Source organism: Oncorhynchus keta, chromosome 35 (genome assembly GCF_023373465.1).
Source record: "Oncorhynchus keta strain PuntledgeMale-10-30-2019 chromosome 35, Oket_V2, whole genome shotgun sequence".
Lineage (NCBI taxonomy): Eukaryota > Metazoa > Chordata > Actinopteri > Salmoniformes > Salmonidae > Oncorhynchus > Oncorhynchus keta.
This window is the reverse complement of record NC_068455.1, coordinates 23,674,474-23,700,764: the sequence shown is the minus strand read 5'-3', so window position 1 is coordinate 23,700,764 and position 26,291 is coordinate 23,674,474. Positions and strand designations below refer to the sequence as shown.

The window sequence follows — 26,291 nt, the reverse complement described above, 5'->3', positions numbered from 1 at the left end:
ACTGTCACTGATTCCTTCCAAACCACTCATTGTTGAATTTGTGATTTCCAACTTGTTGTGTAATGTTTATGTCCAATGGCCAATACGTTTTATCTATTATTTCTCTTCATTATTTCTCTTCATTTGACAAGGATTAAAAAGGATTTGCCAGTAGATTGTCGACTTGATTCATGATGATGACTGCTAGCTAAGATTTTGAAAGTATGATGTTGACATGATCAGTCCAATCAAAGCTACTGTACATATAACGTGATTTGAAGTAATTTTATCTGTGGCCAATGACCTTGATCTTTCTTGGGTTGGCACTTCTAATGTACTGTAACCCTTAGACTTGGCGGTGGCGTAGTGTCTCCATGAGTGACAGAACACTGAGCCAATCACAGCTCTACGCTCCATATTTTTTGTTGGCTTTCCCCGCCACCACAGAAAGCACTGAGCTGAAACAGCTGTATTTTGGAGCTGCCTTAATCAAGAAAACAAAAAAGAGACCATGTTGGTATGCGGCTTTATTAACTCAATGTGTATATAAATACAGTGTATATATATGACATGTTTTATGCCAAAATAACATGCAAAACAGGCTCAAAACAGTTGGGGCAGAGCCTTGAATGACGGGTCACCACTGCCTGTGCACTATGACAAATGGCACAGCTCCTCTCAAAAAATGCAAGAAACACTCCATAAATGATTTTATAAGCCAAGATTTCACTAGGAATTTCATAGTTTTTGCTGTAGAACCTGCATTCTCTCATGGTCAAAGATGTGACCGTTGAGCTAAGTATCCTGAAGTGAATGTCAAACAATGTTAGTCTCTAGCATTTATTTTTCTCTGTTAAATTCCCTCTGAGCTATCGCATGAGAGCAGTACTGCAGATGAGAGAACTGTGTGCTGGGCAGACGAGTGAATGGTGAACTCAACAATTATACATGGGTGGTTTGCAGTTCATAAATCGTATGTATGTTTAAGCACACAAAAGAGGAGAGTTGGTTTTCCAAGAGGTGACTTTTGGGTAACATTTTATTTGGATAGTCTGTAGAGCATCTACAAATAGACTAACTATCTACTAATACTAATCCTAACCCTAACCTTAACCCCGATCCTTATTCTTATTCTAACCCTAACCGTAATCTTAGCAAGCAGTTGCTTATCAACAAATTGTTGATAGTATGATTATCCAGACTATACAAATAAAGTGTGACCTGAAACAGTACTTTTGTTACTGTAAAGATGTTTTCATAGGCTATGGTGTAAACTTCACTGTGGTGCAGAAACCACAACTATTATGAACAGCAACAAACATGACGTTGGCTCATCTGCAGTTTATAGCTTGGAACTTCTCTCCGTTGGGTTTCCATGACTTGACATCTCATAATGGACTACTAGACCTACACATGCAAATAGTTATAGAATGTGGGTGGTCATACACTCAAGTTAACAAACTATATATACAAACATGAGCAACCAGAACCCATCTAGAAAGCAAAAGAGCACAGCTAAGCAGACACCTCTCCCGACTTTGGTCTTGTAAAATGATCATTAAATGACTATAGATTTATTCCTATAGGTGTCCTGGGAATCATTGATATTTGTGTCAAGATACAAATAGTATTCTCTCCAATGTCACTCCGGAGACATTTCCTCATATGTATTAAATAACTTTATTGAAAAGAAGAATGGTGGCGAGAGAAATGTCATAATTTTTAGGCGTTAACAAAGATGTGTTTGGCATTTTAAAGGCCATCATTTATTGTGACAAGACAAGGGTTTTGGGGCAATCTAGAAGGGTGTAACACACACACACACACACACACACACACACACACACACACACACACACACACACACACACACACACACACACACACACACACACACACACACACACACACACACACACAGGAAACATTAAAAGATCATCCTGCGATCTTCACTGCTAGAACATACAATTTTGTAAAATTTTGCATTAAAAGTGACATTGTGACAGGTGACATTGAGATTTTTGTGGTATTTTATTAGGATCCCCATTAGCTGTTGCAAAAGCACCAGCTACACTTCCTGGGGTCCACACAAAACATGAAACATATTACAGAATGACCTAATACAGAACATCATCAGACAAGAACAGCTCAAGGACAGCTCAACTACATATATTTTTGTTAAAGGCACACGGAGGCCTACATATCAATGTATACACACAAACTATCTAGGTCAAATAGGGGAGAGGTGTTGCGCCACAAGGTGTTGCTTTATTTATTTTTTTTAAACCAGATTTGCTGTTTATTTGAGTAATATGAGATGGAAGGAAGTTCCATGCAATAAGGGCTCTATATAATACTGTACACTTTCTTGAATTTGTTCTGGATTTGGGGACCTTGAAAATACCCCTGGTGGCATATCTGGTGGGACAAGTGTTTGTCAGAGCGGTGTGTAAGTTGACTATGCAAACAATTTGTGATTTTCAACACAATGTTTCTTATAAAAATAAGTGATGCAGTCAGTCTCTCCTCAACTCTTAGCCAAGAGAGACTGGCATGCATAGTATTTATATCACATAATTTCCGTGCCCGTAAACATATCTCCTACACAATCTAAACCTTATAGACCTACATAATGTAGTTCAAAATTGCACACATTTTATGTGGCTACATTGTGTAATTCAACATTGATAATGCAATTTAGTGTGCAATAACTACATGATATCAAACAAATGTGCAGGAAAATGCAGGAACTCATGTCTGTATTACAACAGGTTTGATGTGATCCGTCCTGTGGAGGTAGGTTGATACAATTGAAAGCTGAAATGCCATTGTATCAGATCTCCTGCGATTCTTCGTTCTCTTGTAGATGGTGCTAACTTTCCTCCTAAAATACTGTCCAGAAAATACATACAACAGAGGATTTAGGCTACTGTTCAGAATTGCTAGGTAGGTTGAAAACTGGGTACCAATGTCCAGTGTATAATGCCATGTTTCATCCAAGACTTCTGCATCACACAGCATATCGAGTAAGGTGAAGAGTTGGAAGGGACTCCAACATACAAAAAACAGCAGTGTCACGGCGTAAACAAGGACTGTGGCCTTCCTGTCATTTCCACCCTCTATGTAAACACTCTTCCTCCTCTTCCTCAGGGCTCTGATAATGTTACAACTGCAGGAAAAAATACCCACAACAGGCACAACAAAGCCAACTATGTTCAACAGGAGGTTGTGGGCCAGCTTCCAAGACTCCCCAGAGTGGTCCGGATACTCCAGAATACACGCCACTGTACGATATTCCTCAATGAACGTCACCTTTCTGTGAAGCGAAGCTAGACCTCCTATCAGCAGCCCAAACAGCCACAGTATGAGACATATCGCTCTTGCGTAGCGCTTCCTCCTCAGCCACCTGGCCCTCATGGTTCTCACCAGCGCTAAGTAGCGGTCCACGCTCACCATCACCAACAGGTAGATGCTGGTATAGAAGTTGACAGTGATAGACAGATTGACTACGTGGCACAGGAAGTCTCCATAAGGCCAGTTGTAGTCATTAAGGATGTTCATGGCCCAGAAGGGCAGGCAGGCCAGGAGGAGCAGGTCAGCCAGGGCCAGGTTTCCCAGGTAGATCTCTGGGACGGAGCACTGCTCCCTCTGGAGAAGGAAGACCAGCAGGACAAAGCCATTACCCAGCAGCCCCGTCACACACAGGGTGAAGATGTAGGGAGGAATGATGCTGTGGACCAGGATCCAATCTGTGGCATTGTGGAGAGGAGTCTTGGTGGTGGGAAGGAAAGACCTGTTGTTTTCTGACAGGAGCATAGCCATGGAGACCACCAGCTCTGTTGTCATAAGAAAATGTCAAAATGTCATATCTGAGCCTATTATCCACTAATCAACAATATTGATCTTAATATTGTGACACTGAAGTTTAATATTTTATGTGTGTGTGGAAATTGAAGCCAAAGAAAAAACTATTCTGTAATCAATCTCCAGACCGTCTTCATCAAAGCCAGATATCTATCAAAACTTAACGCTAAAGAGTCCAAACTCTCTTGAAAGGTCATCAACTAATTAGCTGTGGTTGCATAAATATGCTGAATCCAACAACAACTTTAGTATTTCTGGTGTTGTGGGATTTAAAGCAGGATGTTTTGATAAAGACTTGACTTGAACTAATTGATTACTTTTTTCAAATGTGATTTAGTAACTCATAAGTCGCTCTGGATAAGAGCGTCTGCTAAATGACTTAAATGTAATGTAAATGTAACAGCCAATTCGTTTTTTTGCTTTTCCATTTATTAGTTGCAACTCTGAGCAGAACGTCCTTAATATACAGATATATGACTGATCAAATAAACAAGGCTTTCTTTTTGTCAAGTTGAATAACCTCAAAAGTGTCTGTCTCAGTGTTTTTGGTCTATCAGTATTCATATGTACTAAATTACTATGTCTCTGTTCCATTTACTTTATTCAGAAGCCTGACTCACGAATGTCATCCCAAGGAACATTTGTTAAAATATGCATTTGTAAGAAATCGCTTACCTTGTGCCAATCGTGTGAAAATATATTTTAGTAAGGAGAAGAAAACACTGCAGTTTATCACACACACCAACCCAGTAGACCATGTAGTGTTCGTCTTTAAGCTTCTCACTGAGTTAGGGAGAGATGTGCTGGAAAGTTTGGTTCTGTATACAACATTCTTCCACACCCTTGTCCGACCGTGTATTTCAATTTGTTTATAAGCCTGTTTCAGTTCGCCTGAAGGTCAGGTGAGAATGTAGGAATACTCAAAGAGAGAAAACATGTATTTTTGAAGTGAACGGCTTCTTATCCAATGGTACAAACACTTATTTTAGAATTTTGGCACTGTGGAAAAACACATACACATAACCACAGGCCCAGGGCCAAGTAGCTAGCTTAATCCATTATTTTTTCTCTCCAGTAGATTTAAAGCTAATCATTTAATACCCTCTGTTTATATTTCATTATGAGTCATCTTAATTTGATCACTCTTTTGTTGCTGAAAAATGTCCCTGCACTGCAGATGAGCTTTGTGATTTACATAAATTCCCTGAAAACCCACACAAACACACGGTTACATTAAAAACAGGTTTGCACTGTTCATGTAGCCTACGTTTGGCCAGCTAACAGCCTAACCACCGATCAAGCAACACTATGGACTAAACGTTCAAATCATCTTGCTGAAGGATTATTTTTTCTGTGACGATATAGGTCAAATTAAGATGCTACATCTGTATGTCCCATGCTATAGGTCAGGGGCATTCATTTCTTACCCTATGAGGTCCAGAGCCTGCTGGCTTTCTGTTCAACCTCATAATTAATTGCACCATCCTGGTGTCCCAGGTCTAAATCAGTCCTTGACTAGAGGGGAATAATAAAAAAATGAAGTGACATCGAGCCTCCCGAGTAGCTCAGCGGTCTAAAGTCATCACAGTATTGCGGCATCACTACAGCCTGTAGTTTGATCCAGGTTTTAAGAAGTGCGGTTAGGCGGGAGGAAGCATGACTCGACTTTCGCCTCTCCCGAGCCAGTTGGGGAGTTGCAGCGATGAGACAAGATCGTAATCATGAAATTGGGGATAAAAAAGGGGTTGGCACTTGCTTCAAGGTCCAGAGATGAGTTTGAGGGCTATAGGTAATTTTTTTTATTTTTTTATTTCACCTTTATTTAACCAGGTAGGCTAGTTGAGAACAAGTTCTCATTTGCAACTGCGACCTGGCCAAGATAAAGCATAGCAGTGTGAACAGACAACAGAGTTACACATGGAGTAAACAATTAGCAAGTCAATAACACAGTAGAAAAAAATGGGCAATCTATATACAATGTGTGCAAAAGGCATGAGGAGGTAGGCGAATAATACAATTTTGCAGATTAACACTGGAGTGATAAATGATCAGATGGGCATGTACAGGTAGAGATATTGGTGATATTGGTGTGCAAAAGAGCAGAAAAGTAAATAAATAAAAACAGTATAAAAACAGTATGGGAATGAGGCAGGTGAAAAAGGGTGAGCTATTTACCTATAGACTATGTACAGCTGCAGCGATCGGTTAGCTGCTCGGATAGCTGATGTTTGAAGTTGGTGAGGGAGATAAAAGTCTCTCCAACTTCAGCGATTTTTGCAATTCGTTCCAGTCACAGGCAGCAGAGTACTGGAACGAAAGGCGGCCAAATGAGGTGTTGGCTTTAGGGATGATCAGTGAGATACACCTGCTGGAGCGCGTGCTACGGATGGGTGTTGCCATCGTGACCAGTGAACTGAGATAAGGCGGAGCTTTACCTAGCATGGACTTGTAAATGACCTGGAGCCAGTGGGTCTGGCGACGAATATGTAGTGAGGGCCAGCCGACTAGAGCATACAAGTCGCAGTGGTGGGTGGTATAAGGTGCTTTAGTGACAAAACGGATGGCACTGTGATAGACTGCATCCAGTTTGCTGAGTAGAGTGTTGGAAGCCATTTTGTAGATGACATCGCCGAAGTCGAGGATCGGTAGGATAGTCAGTTTTACTAGGGTAAGCTTGGCAGCGTGAGTGAAGGAGGCTTTGTTGCGGAATAGAAAGCCGACTCTGGATTTGATTTTTGATTGGAGATGTTTGATGTGAGTCTGGAAGGAGAGTTTGCAGTCTAGCCAGACACCTAGGTACTTATAGATGTCCACATATTCAAGGTTGGAACCATCCAGGGTGGTGATGCTAGTCGGGCATGCGGGTGCAGGCAGCGATCGGTTGAAAAGCATGCATTTGGTTTTACTCGCGTTTAAGAGCAGTTGGAGGCCACGGAAGGAGTGCTGTATGGCATTGAAGCTCGTTTGGAGGTTTGATAGCACAGTGTCCAATGACGGGCCGAAAGTATATAGAATGGTGTCGTCTGCGTAGAGGTGGATCAGGGAATCGCCCGCAGCAAGAGCAACATCATTGATATATACAGAGAAAAGAGTCGGCCCGAGAATTGAACCCTGTGGCACCCCCATAGAGACTGCCAGAGGACCGGACAGCATGCCCTCTGATTTGACACACTGAACTCTGTCTGCAAAGTAATTGGTGAACCAGGCAAGGCAGTCATCCGAAAAGCCGAGGCTGTTGAGTCTGCCGATAAGAATTTGGTGATTGACAGAGTCGAAAGCCTTGGCGAGGTCGATGAAGACGGCTGCACAGTACTGTCTTTTATCGATGGCGGTTATGATATCATTTAGTACCTTGAGTGTGGCTGAGGTGCACCGTGACCGGCTCGGAAACCAGATTGCACAGCGGAGAAGGTACGGTGGGATTCGAGATGGTCAGTGACCTGTTTGTTGACTTGGCTTTCGAAGACCTTAGATAGGCAGGGCAGGATGGATATAGGTCTATAGCAGTTTGGGTCCAGGGTGTCTCCTCCTTTGAAGAGGGGGATGACTGCGGCAGCTTTCCAATCCTTGGGGATCTCAGACGATATGAAAGAGAGGTTGAACAGGCTGGTGATAGGGGTTGCGACAATGGCGGCAGATAGTTTCAGAAATAGCGGGTCCAGATTGTCAAGCCCAGTAATAATGTGTCTTTCTTACAATCACATACAGGAAAGGGTTCAGTGAGCTGTTGCTGTAGCCCAAGTAGGTAGCTGATATGCTGATGTCTAATGCATTCAGCAAGCCACAACCACAGATGACTTCGTAGTGATAAAGGGTCTCGAGGAAGATAACCTCCTGGTAAGGCAGCCAGCAGAGGATGAATACAGCCAAGGCGCTGAGTACTAGGTGGGCAGCCTTCCTCCATTCCAGCCTGCCGCCGTGTCTTGTTGTCCCGGAGCACCCTGATGATGTGGTAGCTGCAGAAGGACACAATAGGTACAGGAACCAGGAAGCCCACTATGTTGACAGTCAGTTTATAGCGCATCCTCCAGACATTGTGGGGGTACGCCACGTAGCACGCCTCCACCCCCAGGTGAGGGGAAAAAGTGGACAGTATGGAAGAACTGAGCGGGGAGGCTGAGGAGGCCACTCACCATCCACACACCCAGGTAGATTTCACTGGCCCAGGCCAGTCTTCTCCCCTTGCCCTGGGATGACAGGGGCTGAGCCAGCACGAGGAACCGGTCCACACTGACCAGCGTGAGGAACAGGACGCTGCAGTAGTAGTTACTCCCAATGACAGTGTTCACCAGCTGAAAAATAGGCTCGCCGAACAGCCAGTGGAACTCTTGTGAGACGGCCACCACCCAGAACAGCAGGCAGGACACCATGAGGAGGTCTGCAGCGGCCAGGTCACCCAGATAGATGTCTGCCATGGTGGCGTGTCTACTCTGGAAGCAGAACACACACAGGACGAAGGAGTTACCCAGCATGCCCAGCAGGCAGATGATGAACATGTAGGCTGGCTGCATACAGTACACCCACTCACAGGCTTCTGTGTGGTTTACACTCCTTCTTGGCAATGAGGAAACCCTCTATGAGAGGGTTCCTTGACCAGTTTGAGACCATTTGGGGAGCTGTCCTAAGACAGATTGTGTGTGTCAATGTTGAAGCGAAATGTTATATTGTAAAACATTCAAAAAGCTTTTGATGTCAAAGGTACTTCTCTAATTTCTCTCAAACCGCTACTACCTGGTTCAAACTAAAGTGGATGGCGAGCTGGTGAACAGGCAGGGTAGCCTAGTGGTTAGAGTGTTGGATGAGTAACCGGAAGGTTTCAAGTTCAAACCCCCGAGCTGACATGGTACAAATCTGTCGTTCTGCCCCTGAACAGACAGTTAACCCACTGTTCCTAGGCCGTCATTGAAAATAAGAATTTGTTGTTAACTGACTTGTCTAGTTAAATAAAGGTTAAATAAATAAAAATGGACTGGGGATAAGAGAATGGAATGGCTAATATTGTTATCAGTGAGAGTGCACAGGCTGTGTGTGTTGTTGCCTTGTGAAGCACACCTCAGCTCTTTACATAAATCACTGTGATGTACAGTCATCTAAACAGAGCTGCAGGTAACAGATGGTCTGATCTGGATGACCGATTATGATTTTTCAATACTGATTATTGAAGGACCAAAAAAGCAGATACCGATTAATCTGACAATTTTTTATTTATTTTTGTAATAATGACAATTACAACAATACTGAATGAACACTTATTTTAACTGAATATAATACATCAATAAAATCAATTTAGCCTCAAGTAAATAATGAAACATGTTCAATTTAGTTTATATATAATGCAAAAACAAAGTGTTGGAGAGGAAAGTAAAAGTGCAATATGTGCTACATAAGAAAGCTAACGTTTAAGTTCCTTGCTCAGAACATGAGAACATATGGTGGTTCCTTTTAACATGAGTCTTCAATATTCCCAGGTAAGAAGTTTTAGGTTGTAGTTATTATAGGAATTATAGGACTATTTCCCTCTATACCATTTGTATTTCATTAACCTTTGACTATTGGATGTTCTTATAGGCACTTTAGTATTGCCAGTGAAACAGTATAGCTTCCGTCCCTCTAGTTAACGTGCTAACTAGCTAGCCATTTCACTTCGGTTACACCAGCCTCCTCTCGGGAGTTGATAGGCTTGAAGTCATAAAAAGCGCAATGCTTGACGCACAAGGAAGAGCTGCTGTCAAAACGCATGAAAGTGCTGTTTGAATGAATGTTTACGCGCCTGCTTCTGCCTACCAACGCTCAGTCAGATACTTGTATGCTCAGTCAGATTATATGTAACGCAGGACACGCTATATAATATCTAGTAATATCATCAACCATGTGTAGTTAACTAGTGATTATGATTGATTGTTTTTTATAAGATAAGTTTAATGCTAGCTAGCAAATTACCTTGGCTTACTGCATTCGCGTAGCAGGCAGTCAGTCTCCTTGTGGAGTGCAACGAGAGAGAGGCAGGTCGTTATTGTGTTGGACTAGTTAACTGTAAGGTTGCAAGACAAAAAAATCTGTCATTCTGCCCCTGAACAAGGCAGTTAAACCATCGTTCCTGGGCCGTCATTGAAAATAAGAATGTGTTCTTAACTGATTTGCCTAGTTAAATAAAGGTATAAAACATTTTTTAAATCGGCGCCCAAAAATACCGATTTCCGATTGTTATGAAAACTTGAAATCGGCCCTAATTAATCGGCCATTCCGATTAATCGGTCGACCTCTAGAGCACACTCTCTGTGGACTCTGTCTACATCTCCTTCCTCACAGTACTATAAGTCAGCACAGCCTCAGTGGAATGCAAAACTTTATGTTTTCAGTCTATCAAAAGGGGAGTAAATGTAGGGTACCCGTGGGAAACAGGGGAGAATATTATTGGTGTTGACTAGTGACACTCTGTTTTTTTTAAACTAGGAGTACCACTCAGTTTTTGAACCGGCAGCAAATCCGACCACAACTCTATCCTCCTCATTCCTGCTTACAAGCAAAAAATAAAGCAGGAAGCACCAGTGGCTCGGTCTATAAAAAAAATGGTCAGATGAAGCAGATGCTAAACTACCGGACTGCTTTGCTATCACAGACTGGAACATGTTCCGGGATTCTTCCAAGGGCATTGAGGAATACACCACATCAGTCACTGGCTTTATCAATAAGTGCATTGAGGACATCGTCCCCACAGTGACTGTACATACATACCCCAACCAGAAGCCATGGATTACAGGAAACATTAGCACTGAGCTAAACGGTAGAGCTGCCGCTTTCAAGGTGCGGGACTCTAACCCGGAAGCTTACAAAAAATCCTGCGATGAAACATCAAACAGGCAAAGCGTCAATACAGGGCTAAGATTGAATCATACTACACCGGCTCCGACGCTCGTCGGATGTGGCAGGGCTTGCAAACTATTACAGACTACAATGGGAAGCACAGCCGCGAGCTGCCCAGTGACACGAGCCTACCAGACGAGCTAAATCATGTCTATGCTTGCTTCGAGGCAAGCATGAGAGCATCAGCTGTTCCGCTCTCCATAGCCGACGTGAGCAAGACCTTTAAACAGATCAACATACACAGGGCAGCGGGGCCAGACGGATTACCAGGACGTGTGCTCAAACACCGGCCAAACAGATCCACAGATGATGCAATCTCTATGGCACTCCACACTGCCCTTTCCCACCTAGACAAAAGGAACACCTATGTGAGAATGCTGATCATTGACTACAGCTCATCGTTTAACAACATAGTACCCTCAAAGCTCATCACCAAGCTCAGGATACTGGGACTAAACACCTCCCTCTGCAACTGGATCCTGGACTTCCTGACGGGCCGCTCCCAGGTGGTGAGGGCAGGTTGCAACACATCTGCCATGCTGATCCTTAACACTGGAGCTCCCCAGGGGTGCGTGCTCAGTCCCCTCCTATACTCCCTGGTTACCCACAACTGCATGGCCAGGCACGACTCCAACACCATCATTAAGTTTGTTGACGACACAACAGTGGTAGGCCTGATCACCGACAATGACAAGACAGCCTATAGGGAGGAGGTCAGAGACCTGGCCGGTTGGTGCCAGAATAACAACCTCTCCCTCAACATAACCAAGGCTAATTAAATGATTGTGGACTACGGGAAAAGGAGCACAGAGCACGTCCCCATTCTCATCGACGGGTCTGTAGTGGAGCAGGTTGAGAGCTTCTAATTCCTTGGTGTCTACATCAACAACAAACTAGATTGGTCCAAACACACCAAGATAGCCGTGAAGAGGGCACGACAAAGCCTATTCCCACTCAGGAAACTAAAAAGATTTGGCATGGATCCTGAGATGGGTTTTAGGGTTTAGGCACTTCATGGATACTGATGTGACTGCTATGGGGCGATAATCATTTAGGCAGGTTACCGTCGCTTTATTGGGCACATGGACTATGGTGGTCTCTTTGAAACATGTAGGTATTACAGACTCGGCCAGGGAGAGGTTGAAAATGTCAGTTAATACACTTGCCAGTTGGTCCACGCATCACTCGAGTACATGTCCTGGTAATCCATCTGGCCCCACGGCTTTGTTAATGTTGACCTGTGAGCAAGACCTTTAAACATCTGCTACGGAAAGCATCATCATACAGTCATCCGGAACAGCTGGTGCTCTCAGTGTTGCTTGCCTCAAAGTGAGCACGAAAGGCATTTTAGCTTGTCTGGTAGGACCCTATCCCCTCCTCTCTTCTCCAGACCATTTCCGGAGACCTTCTCCCTTACCTCACCTCGCTCATCAACTCATCCCTGACCGCTGGCTACGTCCCTCCCGTCTTCAAGAGAGCGAGAGTTGCACCCCTTCTGAAAAAACCTACACTCGATCCCTCCGATGTCAACAACTACAGACCAGTATCCCTTCTCTCTTTTCTCTCCAAAACTCTTGAGCGTGCCGTCCTTGGCCAGCTCTACCGCTATCTCTCTCAGAATGACCTTCTTGATCCAAATCAGTCAGGTTTCAAGACTAGTCATTCAACTGAGACTGCTCTTCTCTGTATCACGGAGGCGCTCCGCACTGCTAAAGCTAACTCTCTCTCCTCTGCTCTCATCCTTCTAGACCTATCGGCTGCCTTCGATACTGTGAACCATCAGATCCTCCTCTCCACCCTCTCCGAGTTGGGCATCTCCGGCGCGGCCCACGCTTGGATTGCGTCCTACCTGACAGGTCGCTCCTACCAGGTGGCGTGGCGAGAATCTGTCTCCTCACCACGCGCTCTCACCACTGGTGTCCCCCAGGGCTCTGTTCTAGGCCCTCTCCTATTCTCGCTATACACCAAGTCACTTGGCTCTGTCATAACCTCACATGGTCTCTCCTATCATTGCTATGCAGACGACACACAATTAATCTTCTCCTTTCCCCCTTCTGATGACCAGGTGGCGAATCGCATCTCTGCATGTCTGGCAGACATATCAGTGTGGATGACGGATCACCACCTCAAGCTGAACCTCGGCAAGACGGAGCTGCTCTTCCTCCCGGGGAAGGACTGCCCGTTCCATGATCTCGCCATCACTGTTGACAACTCCATTGTGTCCTCCTCCCAGAGCGCTAAGAACCTTGGCGTGATCCTGGACAACACCCTGTCGTTCTCAACTAACATCAAGGCGGTGGTCCGTTCCTGTAGGTTCATGCTTTACAACATCCGCAGAGTACGACCCTGCCTCACACAGGAAGCGGCGAAGGTCCTAATCCAGGCACTTGTCATCTCCCGTCTGGATTACTGCAACTCGCTGTTGGCTGGGCTCCCTGCCTGTGCCATTAAACCCCTACAACTCATCCAGAACGCCGCAGCCCGTCTGGTGTTCAACCTTCCCAAGTTCTCTCACGTCACCCCGCTCCTCCGCTCTCTCCACTGGCTTCCAGTTGAAGCTCGCATCCGCTACAAGACCATGGTGCTTGCCTACGGAGCTGTGAGGGGAATGGCACCTCAGTACCTCCAGGCTCTGATCAGGCCCTACACCCAAACAAGGGCACTGCGTTCATCCACCTCTGGCCTGCTCGCCTCCCTACCACTGAGGAAGTACAGTTCCCGCTCAGCCCAGTCAAAACTGTTCGCTGCTCTGGCCCCCCAATGGTGGAACAAACTCCCTCACGACGCCAGGACAGCGGAGTCAATCACCACCTTCCGGAGACACCTGAAACCCCACCTCTTTAAGGAATACCTAGGATAGGATAAGTAATCCTTCTCACCCCCCTAAAATATTTAGATGCACTATTGTAAAGTGGCTGTTCCACTGGATGTCATAAGGTGAATGCACCAATTTGTAAGTCGCTCTGGATAAGAGCGTCTGCTAAATGACTTAAATGTAAATGTAATTCTACCTCAGGTGAGCAATACCTTGAGACTTCTTTAATGTTAGACATCGTGCACCAGCAGTTAATGACAAATAGACACACACATTAAAGAAAATATCTTCCTCCAGTTCGAGGTGAACAATCCCTGTTCTGATGTCCAGAAGCTGTTTTGGTCATAAGAGACGGTAGCAGCAACATTGTGTACAAAATTAGTTACAAACAATGCAAAAAACTAACAAAATAGCACAATTGGTTAGGAGCCCGTAAAACGGCAGCTATAACCTCTGTGTGCCATTTTTCCACCCTTTGCCCTGATGACAGCTTTGAACACTCTTGACATTCCTTCAACCTGCTTCACCTGGAATGCTTTTCCAACAGTCTTCAAGGAGTTCCCACATATGCTGAGCACTTGTTGGCTGCTTTTCCTTCACTCTGCGGTCCAACTCATCCCAAACCATCTCAATTGGGTTGAGGTCAGGTGATTATGGAGGCCAGGTAATCTAATGCAGCAGTCCATCACTCTCTTTGGTCAAATAGCCCTTACACAGCCTGGAGGTTTGTTGGGTCTTTGTCCTGTTGAAAAACAAATGATAGTCCCACTATGCGCAAACCAGATGGGATGGCATATCACTGCAGTATGCTGTGGTAGCCATGCTGGTTAAGTGTGCCTTGAATTCTAAATAAATAACAGACAGTGTCACCAGCAAAGCACCCCCACACCATCACACCTCTATACTTCACGGTGGGAACCACACATGCGGAGATCATCCGTTCACCTACCAAATTGGAACTCATCAGACCAAAGGACAGATTTCTGGGCCCAAGCAAGTCTCTTCTTCTTATTGGTGTCCGTTTAGTAGTGGTTTCTTTGCAGCAATTCAATAATGAAGGCCTGATTCACGCAGTCTCCTCTGAACAGTTGATGTTGAGATGTGTCTGAAATTCCACAAATTAACTTTTAACAAGGCACACCTGTTACTTGAAATGCATTCCAGGTGACTACCTCATGAAGCTGGTTAAGAGAATGCCAAGAGTGTGCAAGGCTGTCATCAAGGCAAAGGGTGGCTACTTTGAAGAATCTCAAATATAACATATATTTTGATTTGTTTAACACTTTTTAGTTACTTCATGATTCCATATGTGTTGTTTCATAGTTTGGATGTCTTCACTATTATTCTACAATGTAGAAAACAGTTCAAATAAAGAAAACACCTTTAATGGGTACTGGTATATATATATATATTTTTTTACAGTGCACTCAAAACATTGATTTCCTGTTTGGCACGACCAACTATACTTTGGGGACAAACTGGGGGTGTGCCCCTGACCACAGTCACTCCTGACAACATGTCTAGCCAATGAAGTTGGGGTTTGGAAAAAACATAATAAGAGAGAGTAACGTTCTCCTCCCACACAAAGGAACACAACTTGTGTCACCACTGGAAAGTCTGTGACACATTCACTAATGTGGCCATCCAGACATTTAGTCAGAGAAAACATCATAAATCACTTACCCAGGGTTCACCGGGAGTCTCTGGGTCTTGTTTTAGGTTGTCTGACATTGACATGTATTTCAAATGATTCCACAAGACAGCCATGGTTAGTTTTTTACTTCAATAATGTTCTCAAAAGTAACATAAAGTTGACAACTGTTCTATATACATTTCTAGTCAATTCTGACTTGTTTCTAGAACACAATCGGTAGATTCTATTTACACAGCTTATTTCACAGAAAACAATATTCATATATATTGCACTGAATTAGGAGAAACAGCCCTCCTAAAAAACACATTACTGATAAATACATTCTAAACTTAAATGTGGCTTTTAAGTAAAAGCACATTGATTCTATTAAGGTTATTAGTATAAAATGCAGTCAACTGAGGGCGGGGTGCTGAAGTGTCAAATTCTGTCATAGAGATAAAAGTAATATAACTAGTTCCCTTTTAGTTCCTCAAACTCAAGCCAGTGTTTTGAGCGTGGAAGACAGCTGTGACCGTTGTGACCCGGTGGCCATTTTCTTCCTCATAGACAACTGTTCGAACACCTCCATTACTTTCTTCCTGAAGTTCTTCCCCACAATCACATAGAGGACTGGGTTGAGCACGCTGTTGAAGAAGGCCAGGTAGGTAAACACCTGGTTGCAGATATCCAGACTGTTGCTGAGGTTGCAGCCTGAGATGTCCGCTGCCCTCAGGAGGACATCCAGAGCAGTGACCAGGTGGAATGGCACCCAGCAGAGTAGGAAGGCCAGGAGAACAGACAGCACCAGCAAAGTGGCCTTCCTCTCCGTGTGCTCTGTGTTGAATCTCTCCATGGCCTGGTTCTTCAGGGCTTGGATGATCTGACAGGTGCAGTAGGAGATCACCGACACAGGGATGGCAAACCCAAACACGATGAGCGTCACGTTGAACACCAGCTCCATCTTGGGACTGGGGTAGTCCAGAAAGCAGGCGGTCACCTCGAAGTCTGGAACCCACTTCACTGCTCTGAAGAGCATGGTCGGGGTGCCCAGGAGCAGCCCGAAGCTCCACACTAACAAACAGCCCAGCTTGGCGTAGGAGGGCCTCCTCATCCTCCCGTGGCTCATCGTATGCACTAGCGCCACATAGCGGTCCACACTGACTAGAACCAGGAAGTAGATACTGCAGTAGGCATTCATCTTGATGCCCACGTTGACCAGGCGACACAGCAGGGGGCCGAAGGGCCAGTTGAAGCCGTTGGCCACGTTGACGGCCCAGAAGGGGAGGCAGGAGACCAGGAGCAGGTCAGCGGCGGCCAGGTTACTCAGGTAGATTTCTGCTACGGTGCAGGCCTTCTTATGCAGGCAGAAGACCAACAGGACAAAGACATTACCCAGAATCCCCAGGACACTGATGGCCAGGATGTAGCCCGGTTGCATGGTGTGGAGCCAGTCCCACTCCTCAGCGAATGGGCAGTGGCTGGCATTGGTACTGTTCCTTCCTGTCATGTCTGTAGAATTGGTGATCATGTCCATTTTGGAGCTGTAGAGAAATATGTTGTGTAAATGTAACTGGGGTTGTTCAATGAGGGGGAGGGGGATACATGGCAGATACCGTTCCTGGACAGGTGACTCTCAGTAGGCATTAATTTATAAAGTTTACTGTATAATCTAGTACGTTAGTCACATGGTCATGCTGATTGTGTCATAACATCCAGTCCTCATGCACTTGTGGTGATGGGAGCTGCGACTCATGTGGTTTATAACTCAACAGAATACGGAACTTCCCTCTCCACAATGTGACTTTTTTGTATTATTTATTCAGAGACACTGTGTCTGCAAGTCATCATAAGGAAGTTGTCTTATTACAGTACTGTACAAGTGGCTAAGTGGTTGTTTCAGTGTGCTATTCATTATGCATAACTTTATATGCATTTCTTGTAAATATCATATACTTAGACCGGAAATAAAAAACGCTCAGGTAGCGAAAGATAAAATATTCATGAAAGTTAAAGTGAGGATCAATATCTCTTGTCATGAAAATATTTGGGAGCCACATTGCCCCATAATTATTCTCAGCATTATGATTGCAATACTTATCTTTTTACTGTTGTACATCAGTATCATCATTGGCTGCGACTTATGACAAAAACAGCCCCAACCTTCTTTGAAAAGGCGTGCAATAAAATCTTATACATCTGTGCTGCTGGAGGAGTGGTACACACATTATTTGCTCAAAAATAAACATAAATCTGTATCTGTGCACCGAATGCTAATGAACTTTTTTATAGAGAAGAAATCCCTTCAATATGAGGTATTAAGAGATTATTGAAAAAACTGCCTCTCTCCCCATGCTGTCAACCACATATTATCGTTCACATCCCTCAATCTGTTTGAGGAGTTTTAGAGTTTAGCCACAGAAAGGGCTCTCCTTTTTGTCTGTCAAAAAGTCTGACAACACAAACAATCTTCTTGTTTCTAAGTTGGATTCGAAAATGAGAGGAGAGGCAGCGATTCAATCCAGTTTACCCTAAATATGATCTGAACAGCAAATATACTGTGATATAACTCTCCACTCATTTATCATTTTCTTGCATTAGTGACAAATCTATGTTATACATGTTAACGATACAGTACTTCATTTTACAAACCTTGTTGACTGGAGCAGGAGTCCTCTGGTCTAAGTGTAAGTCCAGATGTGCCGTGCGTCTGGTCAGCCCAGTCTAGACGTTTCCCCGCAGTGTTCCAGGCTCCTCTACCCTGGGGTCGGCTCTGACTTATTCTCTTAAAGGAGGGAGTCCATCATGGAAGTGATGTCACTCAAAATCTGTGCATTTTTTTTGTTCCCTCTTCCCCCAATTAACTTAAATTGTGTCTGGTTTATCTTGTTTATGATTTCTGCCCTATCTCAAACTCCAATTTTTATAGAACTTTGATGGAATTCCCCTCGATATAAGTGTGTTTGGATATCTACTGACATCCCAGCTGTTGTTTAGGTCATCCTACCATAACCTAGCATTACTGAGAAAGAAAACAAACTCTGAACTTGAGTTACTTAAAACAATTAATCTTTACTAATTCATTACTAATACCGGGAAGGACAAATGAAACATTTGCCACACACAATGACTTACACGAGATTTAAGCCTACATACCAAGCTCTTATTTAGTGTCAATGTAGACCTATACCACTTGATTGTTTTCTGTACATTCATGGCTGGATTGCGTTTTAGGAATGTTGTGAATCTAATATCCCTCTGTGAACAACCTTGAATCCAAACTGGGTGGGGTATCATCAGAGGGGAACAGCAAGGCCGTGAAACAATAAGCCATCAAGTGTTTAGTATCAGGAAGATCACAATCAAGGGTCAAGGTCAGAGCACAGAACAATGATCCATTACAAGTGTGTGTGAGTGTGTGTGTGTGTGTGTGTGTGTGTGTGTGTGTGTGTGTGTGTGTGTGTGTGTGTGTGTGTGTGTGTGTGTGTGTGTGTGTGTGTGTGTGTGTGTGTGTGTGTGTGTGTGTGTGTGTGTGTGTGTGTGTGTGTGTGTGTGTGTGTGTGTGTGGTCGGTCGGTCGGTTCACATACTCCAAGATAATCAGAGGTAACTGGAATAGCACTTTTCTCATTGATTGGGTGTTTGAACTTTAATGTTGTTGTTGAAAGATATGCACATGAGATGTGAGAAGAAGTGCATGATGCAGTGTTTACAGTCAACATGATCTGTGATCCCAACACAGTAATGATGGCATCACTATTTCAAATACATTAGGCTCCTTCAATTAAACAGATGAAAAAGTACCTCTGTGAAAGAGGTAATGTTGGTAATCTGTTTTATAGTCATGTCACAGCACGAGGCAAGGTTCAAGGTGCAAAGTGAAGTGTAGGTTTATTCAAATTACAAGGTGATAGAGTCCAAATTCCAAGACCTAGGCCTGAACAGGCATTCCTGCACTGAAAGTCAATTGGAGATGCACCGCTGTAAATCATTCTGTTTATGTCATTCACATGCCTGGCCTCTTGTCCTGCATTGTCAAGTATTTGCATTTATCTGGGCATTTATCTAATACTAAGAGCTTTTCCACAGTTAGGATCCAACTTGCACTGTTCTGTAATGGACAAATATAAAACAAATATTTCAAGAGCAGCCTTTTCCATCTATGTAACATTGTAAAAATCTGAAACTTTTTGTCCCAAAATTATGCAAAAAAGCTAATCCGTGCTTTTGTCACTTCAAGATTAGACTACAGCAATGCTCTACTGTCTGGCTACCCGGATAAGGCACTAAATACAATTCAGCTAAATATGGCTGCTAGAATCTTGACTAAAACAAAAAAAAATATCATATTACTCCAGTGCCTCTCTACACTGGCTTACTGTTAAGGATGAGGCTGATTTCAAGGTTTTACTGCGAACCTGCAAAGCATTACATGGACTTGCTCCTATCTATCTTTCTGATTTGGTCCTGCTGTACATACCTACACGTATGCTACTGTCACAAGACGCAGGCCTCCTTATTGTCCTAGAATTTCTGAGCAAACAGCTGGAGGCAGTGCTTTCTCCTATAGAGCAACATTTTTATGTGGTCTGCAGATCCATGTGAGAGACACAGACTTTGTCTCAACCTTTAACTCTTTACTGAAGACTCATCTCTTCAGTAGGTCCTATGATTGAGCGCATTCTGGCCTAGGTGTGCGAAGGTGAATGGAGTGACGAACCAACCTTGCTGTCTCTGCCTGGCCGGCTCCCCTCTCTCCACAGGGATGCTCCGCCTCTGACCCTATTATGGGGGCTGAGCCACTGGCTTACTCGCACTCTCCCATCCTTCCTGTCCTCGGCCTAGGGCTATACTTAAGCAAGGCACGAGGGGGTCTGGTATATGGCCAATATACCACAAGTAAGGGCTGTTCTGAGGCACGACGCATCGCAGAGCGCCTGGATACAGCCCTTTGCCATGGTATGTTGGCCATATTCCACAAACCCCCGATGTGCCTTATTGCTATTATAATCTGATTACCAACCTAATTAGAGCAGTAAAAAGAAATGTTTTGTCATACCCGTGATATACGGTCAGATATACCACGTCTGTCAGCCAATCAGCATTCAGGGCTCGAACTATCCAGTTTATAATCGGCCTTGTCTCAGGGTAGTAAGTTAGTGGTCTGTTAATATCCCTTTGGTGGTGTGGGAGCTGTGCTTTGGCAAAGTGGGTGGGGTAATATCCTGCCTGGTTGGCCCTTTACGCGGGTAACTTTGGACGGGGCCACAGTGTTATTCCCCCCTTCTCAGTCTCCACTGTCTGTGCTGCAGTAGTACAGTAACAGTCATACGTTTGGACACACCTACTCATTCAAGGGTTTTTATTAATTTTTACTATTTTATACATTGTAGAATAATAGTGAGGAGATCAAAACTATGAAATAACATATATCGAATCATGTAGTAACCAAAAAGGTTTTAAACAAATAAAAATATATTTTATAATTTGATTCTTTAAAGTAGCCACCCTTTGACCTGATGACAGCTTTGCACACCCATGGCATTCTCTCAACCAGCTTCACGAGGAATGCTTTTCCTACAGTCTTGAAGGAGTTCCCACATATGCTGAGCACTTGTTGGCTGCTTTTCCTTCACACCGCGGTCCAACTCATCCCAAACCATCTCAATTGGGTAGAGGTCAGGTGATTGTGGAGGCCAGTCCATCATTCTGCTTCTTTGTCAAATAGCCCTTACACAGCCTTACACATTGTCCTGTTGAAAAACAAATGATAGTCCCACTATGCGCAAACCAGATGGGATGGCGTATTGCTGCAGAATGCTGTGGTAGCCATGCTTTTTAAGTGTGCCTTCAATTCTAAACAAATCACTGACAGTGTCACCATCAAAGTAAAGCACCACCACACCATCAAACCTCTTACTCCATGCTTCACGGTGGGAACCAAACGTGCCTAGATCATCTGTTCACCTACTCTGCATCTCACAAAGACACAGCGGTTGGAACCAACAATCTCTAATTTGTACTCATCAGACCAAAGGACAGATTTCCACCGGTCTAATGTCAATTTCTCGTGTTTCTTGGCCCAAGCAAGTCTCTTATTATTACTCTTATTCTTATTGGTGTCCTTTAGTAGTGGGTTCTTTGCAGCAATTCGACCATGAAGGCCTGATTCACGGAGTCTCCTCTGAACAGTTTATGTTGAGATGTGTCTGTCACTTGAACTCTGTGAAGCATTTATTTAGGCTGCAATTTCTGAGGCTGGTAATTCTATTGAACTTATCATCTGCAGTAGAGGTAACTGGATCTTCCTTTCCTGTGGCTGCCCTCATGAGAGCCAGTTTCATCATAGGTCTTAATGGTTTTTGTGACTGTACTTGAAGAAACTTTCAAAGTTCTGGGGTGGATACTTAAAAAAATGTAACATATTTTGATTTGTTTAACACTTTTTTGGTTACTACTAGCATTTCGCTACACTCGCATTAACATCTGCTAACAATGTGCATGTGACCAATACAATTTGATTTGATTTCATGTGTTATTTCATAGTTTTGATGTCTTCACTATTATTCTACAATATAGAAAATAGTAAAAATAAAGAAAAACCCTTCAATTAATAGGTGTGTCCAAACTTTTGACTGGTACTATATATGTGCCGGGGGGCTAGGGTCGGCCTGACCTATCTGGTGTAATTCTCCTGTCTTATCTGGTGTGATCTTATTCTGTGTGATCTTAGGTATGCTCCCTCTAATTCTCCTATCTCTCTCTCTCGCTCTCTCTATCTCTGTCTCTCTCTCTCGCTCTCTCTATCTCGGTCTCTCTATCTCTGTCTCTCTCTCCCTCTCTACCTTTTCCCAGACTTGCTGTTTCGACTCCCTCTCTCTCTCTAAGCTCTTCTGTATAAGACTTTTCTGTAAAAAGACCATGCATTAGCATCAACTAAATAGGTTTTATATTGACCCAAAGCAGAGTGATCTTGGTGTTTCTCCATCTGAATGTTGCTGCTGCACTTACTGCAAATATATCCTGCAATTAGCATTACCACACATTGTCTGATAGTGGCTGTCCTCCTCATGTAGGGGTCGACTCAGAGGTCAATGACCACTCTCTTTTGGCAGTGACCATTACTCACACGGACTACCAGCTCAGACAAGGGCATTCTTGTTCACGGTCATGTTTGTTGTTTTATGCCAAATTTGTAGTATGCACGGGGTATTTTTCAACCCGTGTTCTTCAGCCGGGGATTTAATGGACTGTACAGTTTGTGACTTGTATTGGGTCTCGTAAATGGAGTCCGCTGTAAAAAACAACAACATTTTTTTCTTAGAGACCATGTGGCCAATGGTGCTAACACAATAACAGGCTCATCTGTCACACTACCAAAGGTCTTGGCGCCACCTTATTCCCCCCACTGTCTGTCTCATATGACAGGTCATACATGTGGTGGGGGCCCATAGTAGGCTTCAACACACCACCATACAATCTAATATTCCACTGGTGTCATACCAGACTTCCTGGTCTAGCAAAAATGGCCTCCACGTTTCTCTGCCCTTTCCTCTTAAAAAGAGTTAATCTCAAAAGTTGCCGAAAACCTGGAAATCAGATATCCTCTTAGATGGATTGGCGCATCAGATTTAATGGTTTAACAGTGCCATTCATGTATTGGCCCATCTGTTGTTTATGACTGATCTTTGTCTCTCCTCTAAGCCATGTCAACAGATATGGAGTTGAGGGGGATACTCTAAATTAAAAACGTATATGGCTTGCTATCGCAAGATATGATCATGCTTTATATTAGAAACCAATGGTTTATAAATAGAATATGGCTTGGGAATTGTTTACAAATGAACACTAACATTTTTATCCATCAACTGAACTGAATTGAGTGGAAATCCACTTAAGACACTGATCATAGTTTCAGATCTGGAAATTCTATTCATGAATGTAAATTGCCAATCATTATATAATGGGTTTCTCAAATTGTGAATTTCCATCAGTTCATTCATTGACTTTCAGAATGACCCCAATACCTAACACTCTTCATCATTGTCAGTCAACTCTGGTTAGTGAATGCTCTCAGTGCATCAAATACATCCTATGGCGTACCGTTCTTTATGGGCCATCAATAAATGCTCAGCCTTGCAAGAGAACGGACACTCTCATTTCCCTACAGCATTGGCCAGTCTATCTCTTCTGAGATTCTTACTACTCAAATGTTGCAAACAAATTACACTTCCCTTAATTAGTCCCACTTAAAAACTGATTATCAGTCTTTGTTGAGACCAACCGGCTACTTTTTTTCAGCCACCTTATGTTGTGTTGTTTAAGAGCACCTCTTAAATTGGTTGACAACTGCTCCATGTGCAATATGATAAATGGATATTTGCAGTCCGCAGGTGACCATAACAAAGTAACACAACAGCACACATATGCTATGTGGTGAATAAAACACTTCAACACTGCATATTTCAACTGGGGAAAAAATAGTGTCTGAATAACAATGTCCTAGAAAGTGCATGCCTCAAACATCACACTGCACTGTGGCACTAAAATGTCACACACCCTGATCCTTTGAAGTGCTAGCCCTCTATCAAGGTAGTTTTTAATACAGATGCCAGAAACAACTAGATAAATGGTGCACTTCCATTGTCAGTGTACTGTACTCTATGCACTGCCCGTGACGCTGCTATAGAGATGCTGTACTTTCATCCAGAATTTGCAAGCTGTTACACAAATAGAAACATTATCTAGTTATGTCCCTCTCGAAGACAATGGCTTCTATAAGTGGAACTTGGTTTGTCGTCATGTCTGTAAAATATCAGATGGTCCACCATGAACTCACTGCTTTAGCGGAGGATAGGGAAAGCAGAGAATTGGAGATCTTTAGACGTGGTGTGGTTGAGAGTTTGAGGTGAGAGAAGGGTTTTCAGAATTTATATGTCCAGACTTATTTTTTTCCATCTGTTTTCTGTGAGTCATTTCCCTCTAAACAGTGAATCACAAGATGTTGATGCACAGGATTATGGAAGTGTGACCATAGTTACACAGACATACTTGACTAGATCCAAACAAACAACTTGTCTAGATTTTAAAAATTAACTTGGCAAGTCAGTTCAGAACAAATTCTTATTTACAATGACGGCTATAGGGACAGTGGGTTAACTTCCTTGTTCAGGGGCAGATGACAGATTTTTAACTTGTCAGCTCAGGGATTCAATTTAGCAACCTTTCGGTTACTGGCCCAGTGCTCTAACCACTAGGCTACCTGCCACCCCAAATAATGGATGATGGTGGATTTATTGTAATCTAAACCCAACTCTTGGTATTATTCATTATCACTTGATATCGACTGTATTTCTGACAGTTTTATCATACCAACATTGCAAGATAAACTTTAAGACTAGACTAGAATTTAGGTTAGTTACACATATTGTGCAGGTATCTTACCGGAACTTCAAAGACAGTGTGACATTTAAACTTTCTGTTGTCAGCAATGTCAAGTAGCCTTTAACTAGCATTGTGGGTAAACTGTTTGGGAAAACTGTGTGTAGCTGGGGGAACATGGGTAACATCATCTTGACGAGATGGCAAATTTCTCTGTCTGTTTCTCAAACATGCTAATTTCTGTCTCTTCCTGTCTCTTGCTCTGCCCCCGCATGACGTACTGCCGTCACCACCAGTCCTGGGCGCCATGCAGTGTTTAGCACCAGGAGGAACTGTGGGACTTATAACCTCTGTGACCACTAATGTAGCTGGGAAATTATGCCACTTCTCCCATAGGCAGAGAAGATTCTGTACACCAGACTTATGCTGAGTAGATTGGCTGAACCCCAAGGCTAAAAACCACATACTTTGCCCACCCATAGTAATAAAAAAACCTTGTAACAGCTCCAAAGTCGGGTGGTTGCAATGATCAGTCTGTTTATGATTAAAAATGAGAAGTGTTTTAGGGAAGTATTGAGTCAAAGTTAGAGGAGGCGTTGAATCTCCTGGCATTGGAATGAGAGAATGATAGTGCACTTTCCTTTCTACTCAATTGGCCAAATAAATGACCCCAAAACTCAAAAAACATCACTGAATCAATGTACGTGTGTAACCTACGTGTAAGTGGTCTCTCCCACATCTTATTGACTCATGCTGCTCTCTACTCAGATTTAGATATCATTACCCGTCTCCTCCACCTCCGCTATAAAAACTGTTTTCTCAAAGCTGCATACCAGTAGCTGAAGAACTCTTATTTATTCCACTGGGTGGAGGAATTTATGTTTATGGTAACAGCTGCAGTATTGAGCAAGGCTTCTATCTCTCTGGCAGCCAGCCATACATAGTGTTTACATTATCACGGTGGGAGCAAGGTAAACTATTGAAGAGAAGACACACAGAACACTTTGGAAGGTCTATTTCACCACTCAGGCATTTCCAGTTGCAGGTTCATCTTACCACTGGAACTTCCAGAACATAACAGAACATAATAATATAATTCAACAACAAAAATAATTCTTGCCATTGTTAAATACATCTTAGAGAAATCTAAGCTTGAGTTAAGCTTTATTGTCCTTGCACCTAATATACAGACAGTGGATCAGCTCATTGAGTATGGCGGCAGTTTCCTGTGAGGTGGAAACCAGGCTAATTTGACACATTTCTGTAACCTTTTTACTGCATGTCTGACTGGCCATGCAACGTAAAGTATATAGGCTATTGTGGGTCCATATGGAGCTATTCCAATATATACACATGCTCATTGATTACATTATTTGTCTTTTTAACCTAAATCATGTGTTAAATGTCCTCTCCTGGACAGACACTTGGCACTAAACAGCAAGCCTGCATTTGGCCAGCATCATAGACCTAATAACATGGATTTCCATGTCAGTATTTTTTTTGCAACATTGTATTATGGGAGGAATTACAGAAATAAATAGTTGGCTTTACCTGGACATTTTTATTTATTTAAAGACCATCTCTATCTCCAGCCACCTGCATGTTAATGGATAAAGCATGGGCCTGTCTGACAGAGGTTTAGATCGGTTTACATGCTGAGCTACAGCATAGATGGCCTGTTATCATCGCCATCATCATCATGGTCTTTCTGTACATTACTCAGGCAGACTAACAGCATTGGTTTCAAAGTCACAGCCTT

The 26,291-nt window shown here is 43.3% G+C and overlaps 2 protein-coding genes and 1 pseudogene across 2 annotated transcripts; all 3 read right to left on the bottom strand.

Annotated features, from left to right (window-relative positions):
- Positions 1-500: 500 nt before the first annotated feature.
- On the bottom strand, positions 501-4,657 carry bdkrb1 (bradykinin receptor B1). Its single transcript, XM_035753685.2, has 2 exons — positions 4,519-4,657; positions 501-3,815 (listed from the first exon to the last, which is right to left on the bottom strand). Exon 2 carries the CDS (start codon positions 3,799-3,801, stop codon positions 2,731-2,733), a length of 1,071 nt encoding a protein of 356 aa, XP_035609578.2. The 5' UTR covers positions 3,802-3,815; positions 4,519-4,657; the 3' UTR covers positions 501-2,730.
- A 2,852-nt stretch (positions 4,658-7,509) lies between these two features.
- Positions 7,510-13,760, bottom strand: LOC127915495 (B2 bradykinin receptor-like; annotated as a pseudogene).
- A 1,526-nt stretch (positions 13,761-15,286) lies between these two features.
- On the bottom strand, positions 15,287-17,954 carry LOC118369222 (B2 bradykinin receptor). Its single transcript, XM_035753683.2, has 2 exons — positions 17,805-17,954; positions 15,287-16,696 (listed from the first exon to the last, which is right to left on the bottom strand). Exon 2 carries the CDS (start codon positions 16,687-16,689, stop codon positions 15,652-15,654), a length of 1,038 nt encoding a protein of 345 aa, XP_035609576.1. The 5' UTR covers positions 16,690-16,696; positions 17,805-17,954; the 3' UTR covers positions 15,287-15,651.
- Positions 17,955-26,291: the final 8,337 nt, after the last annotated feature.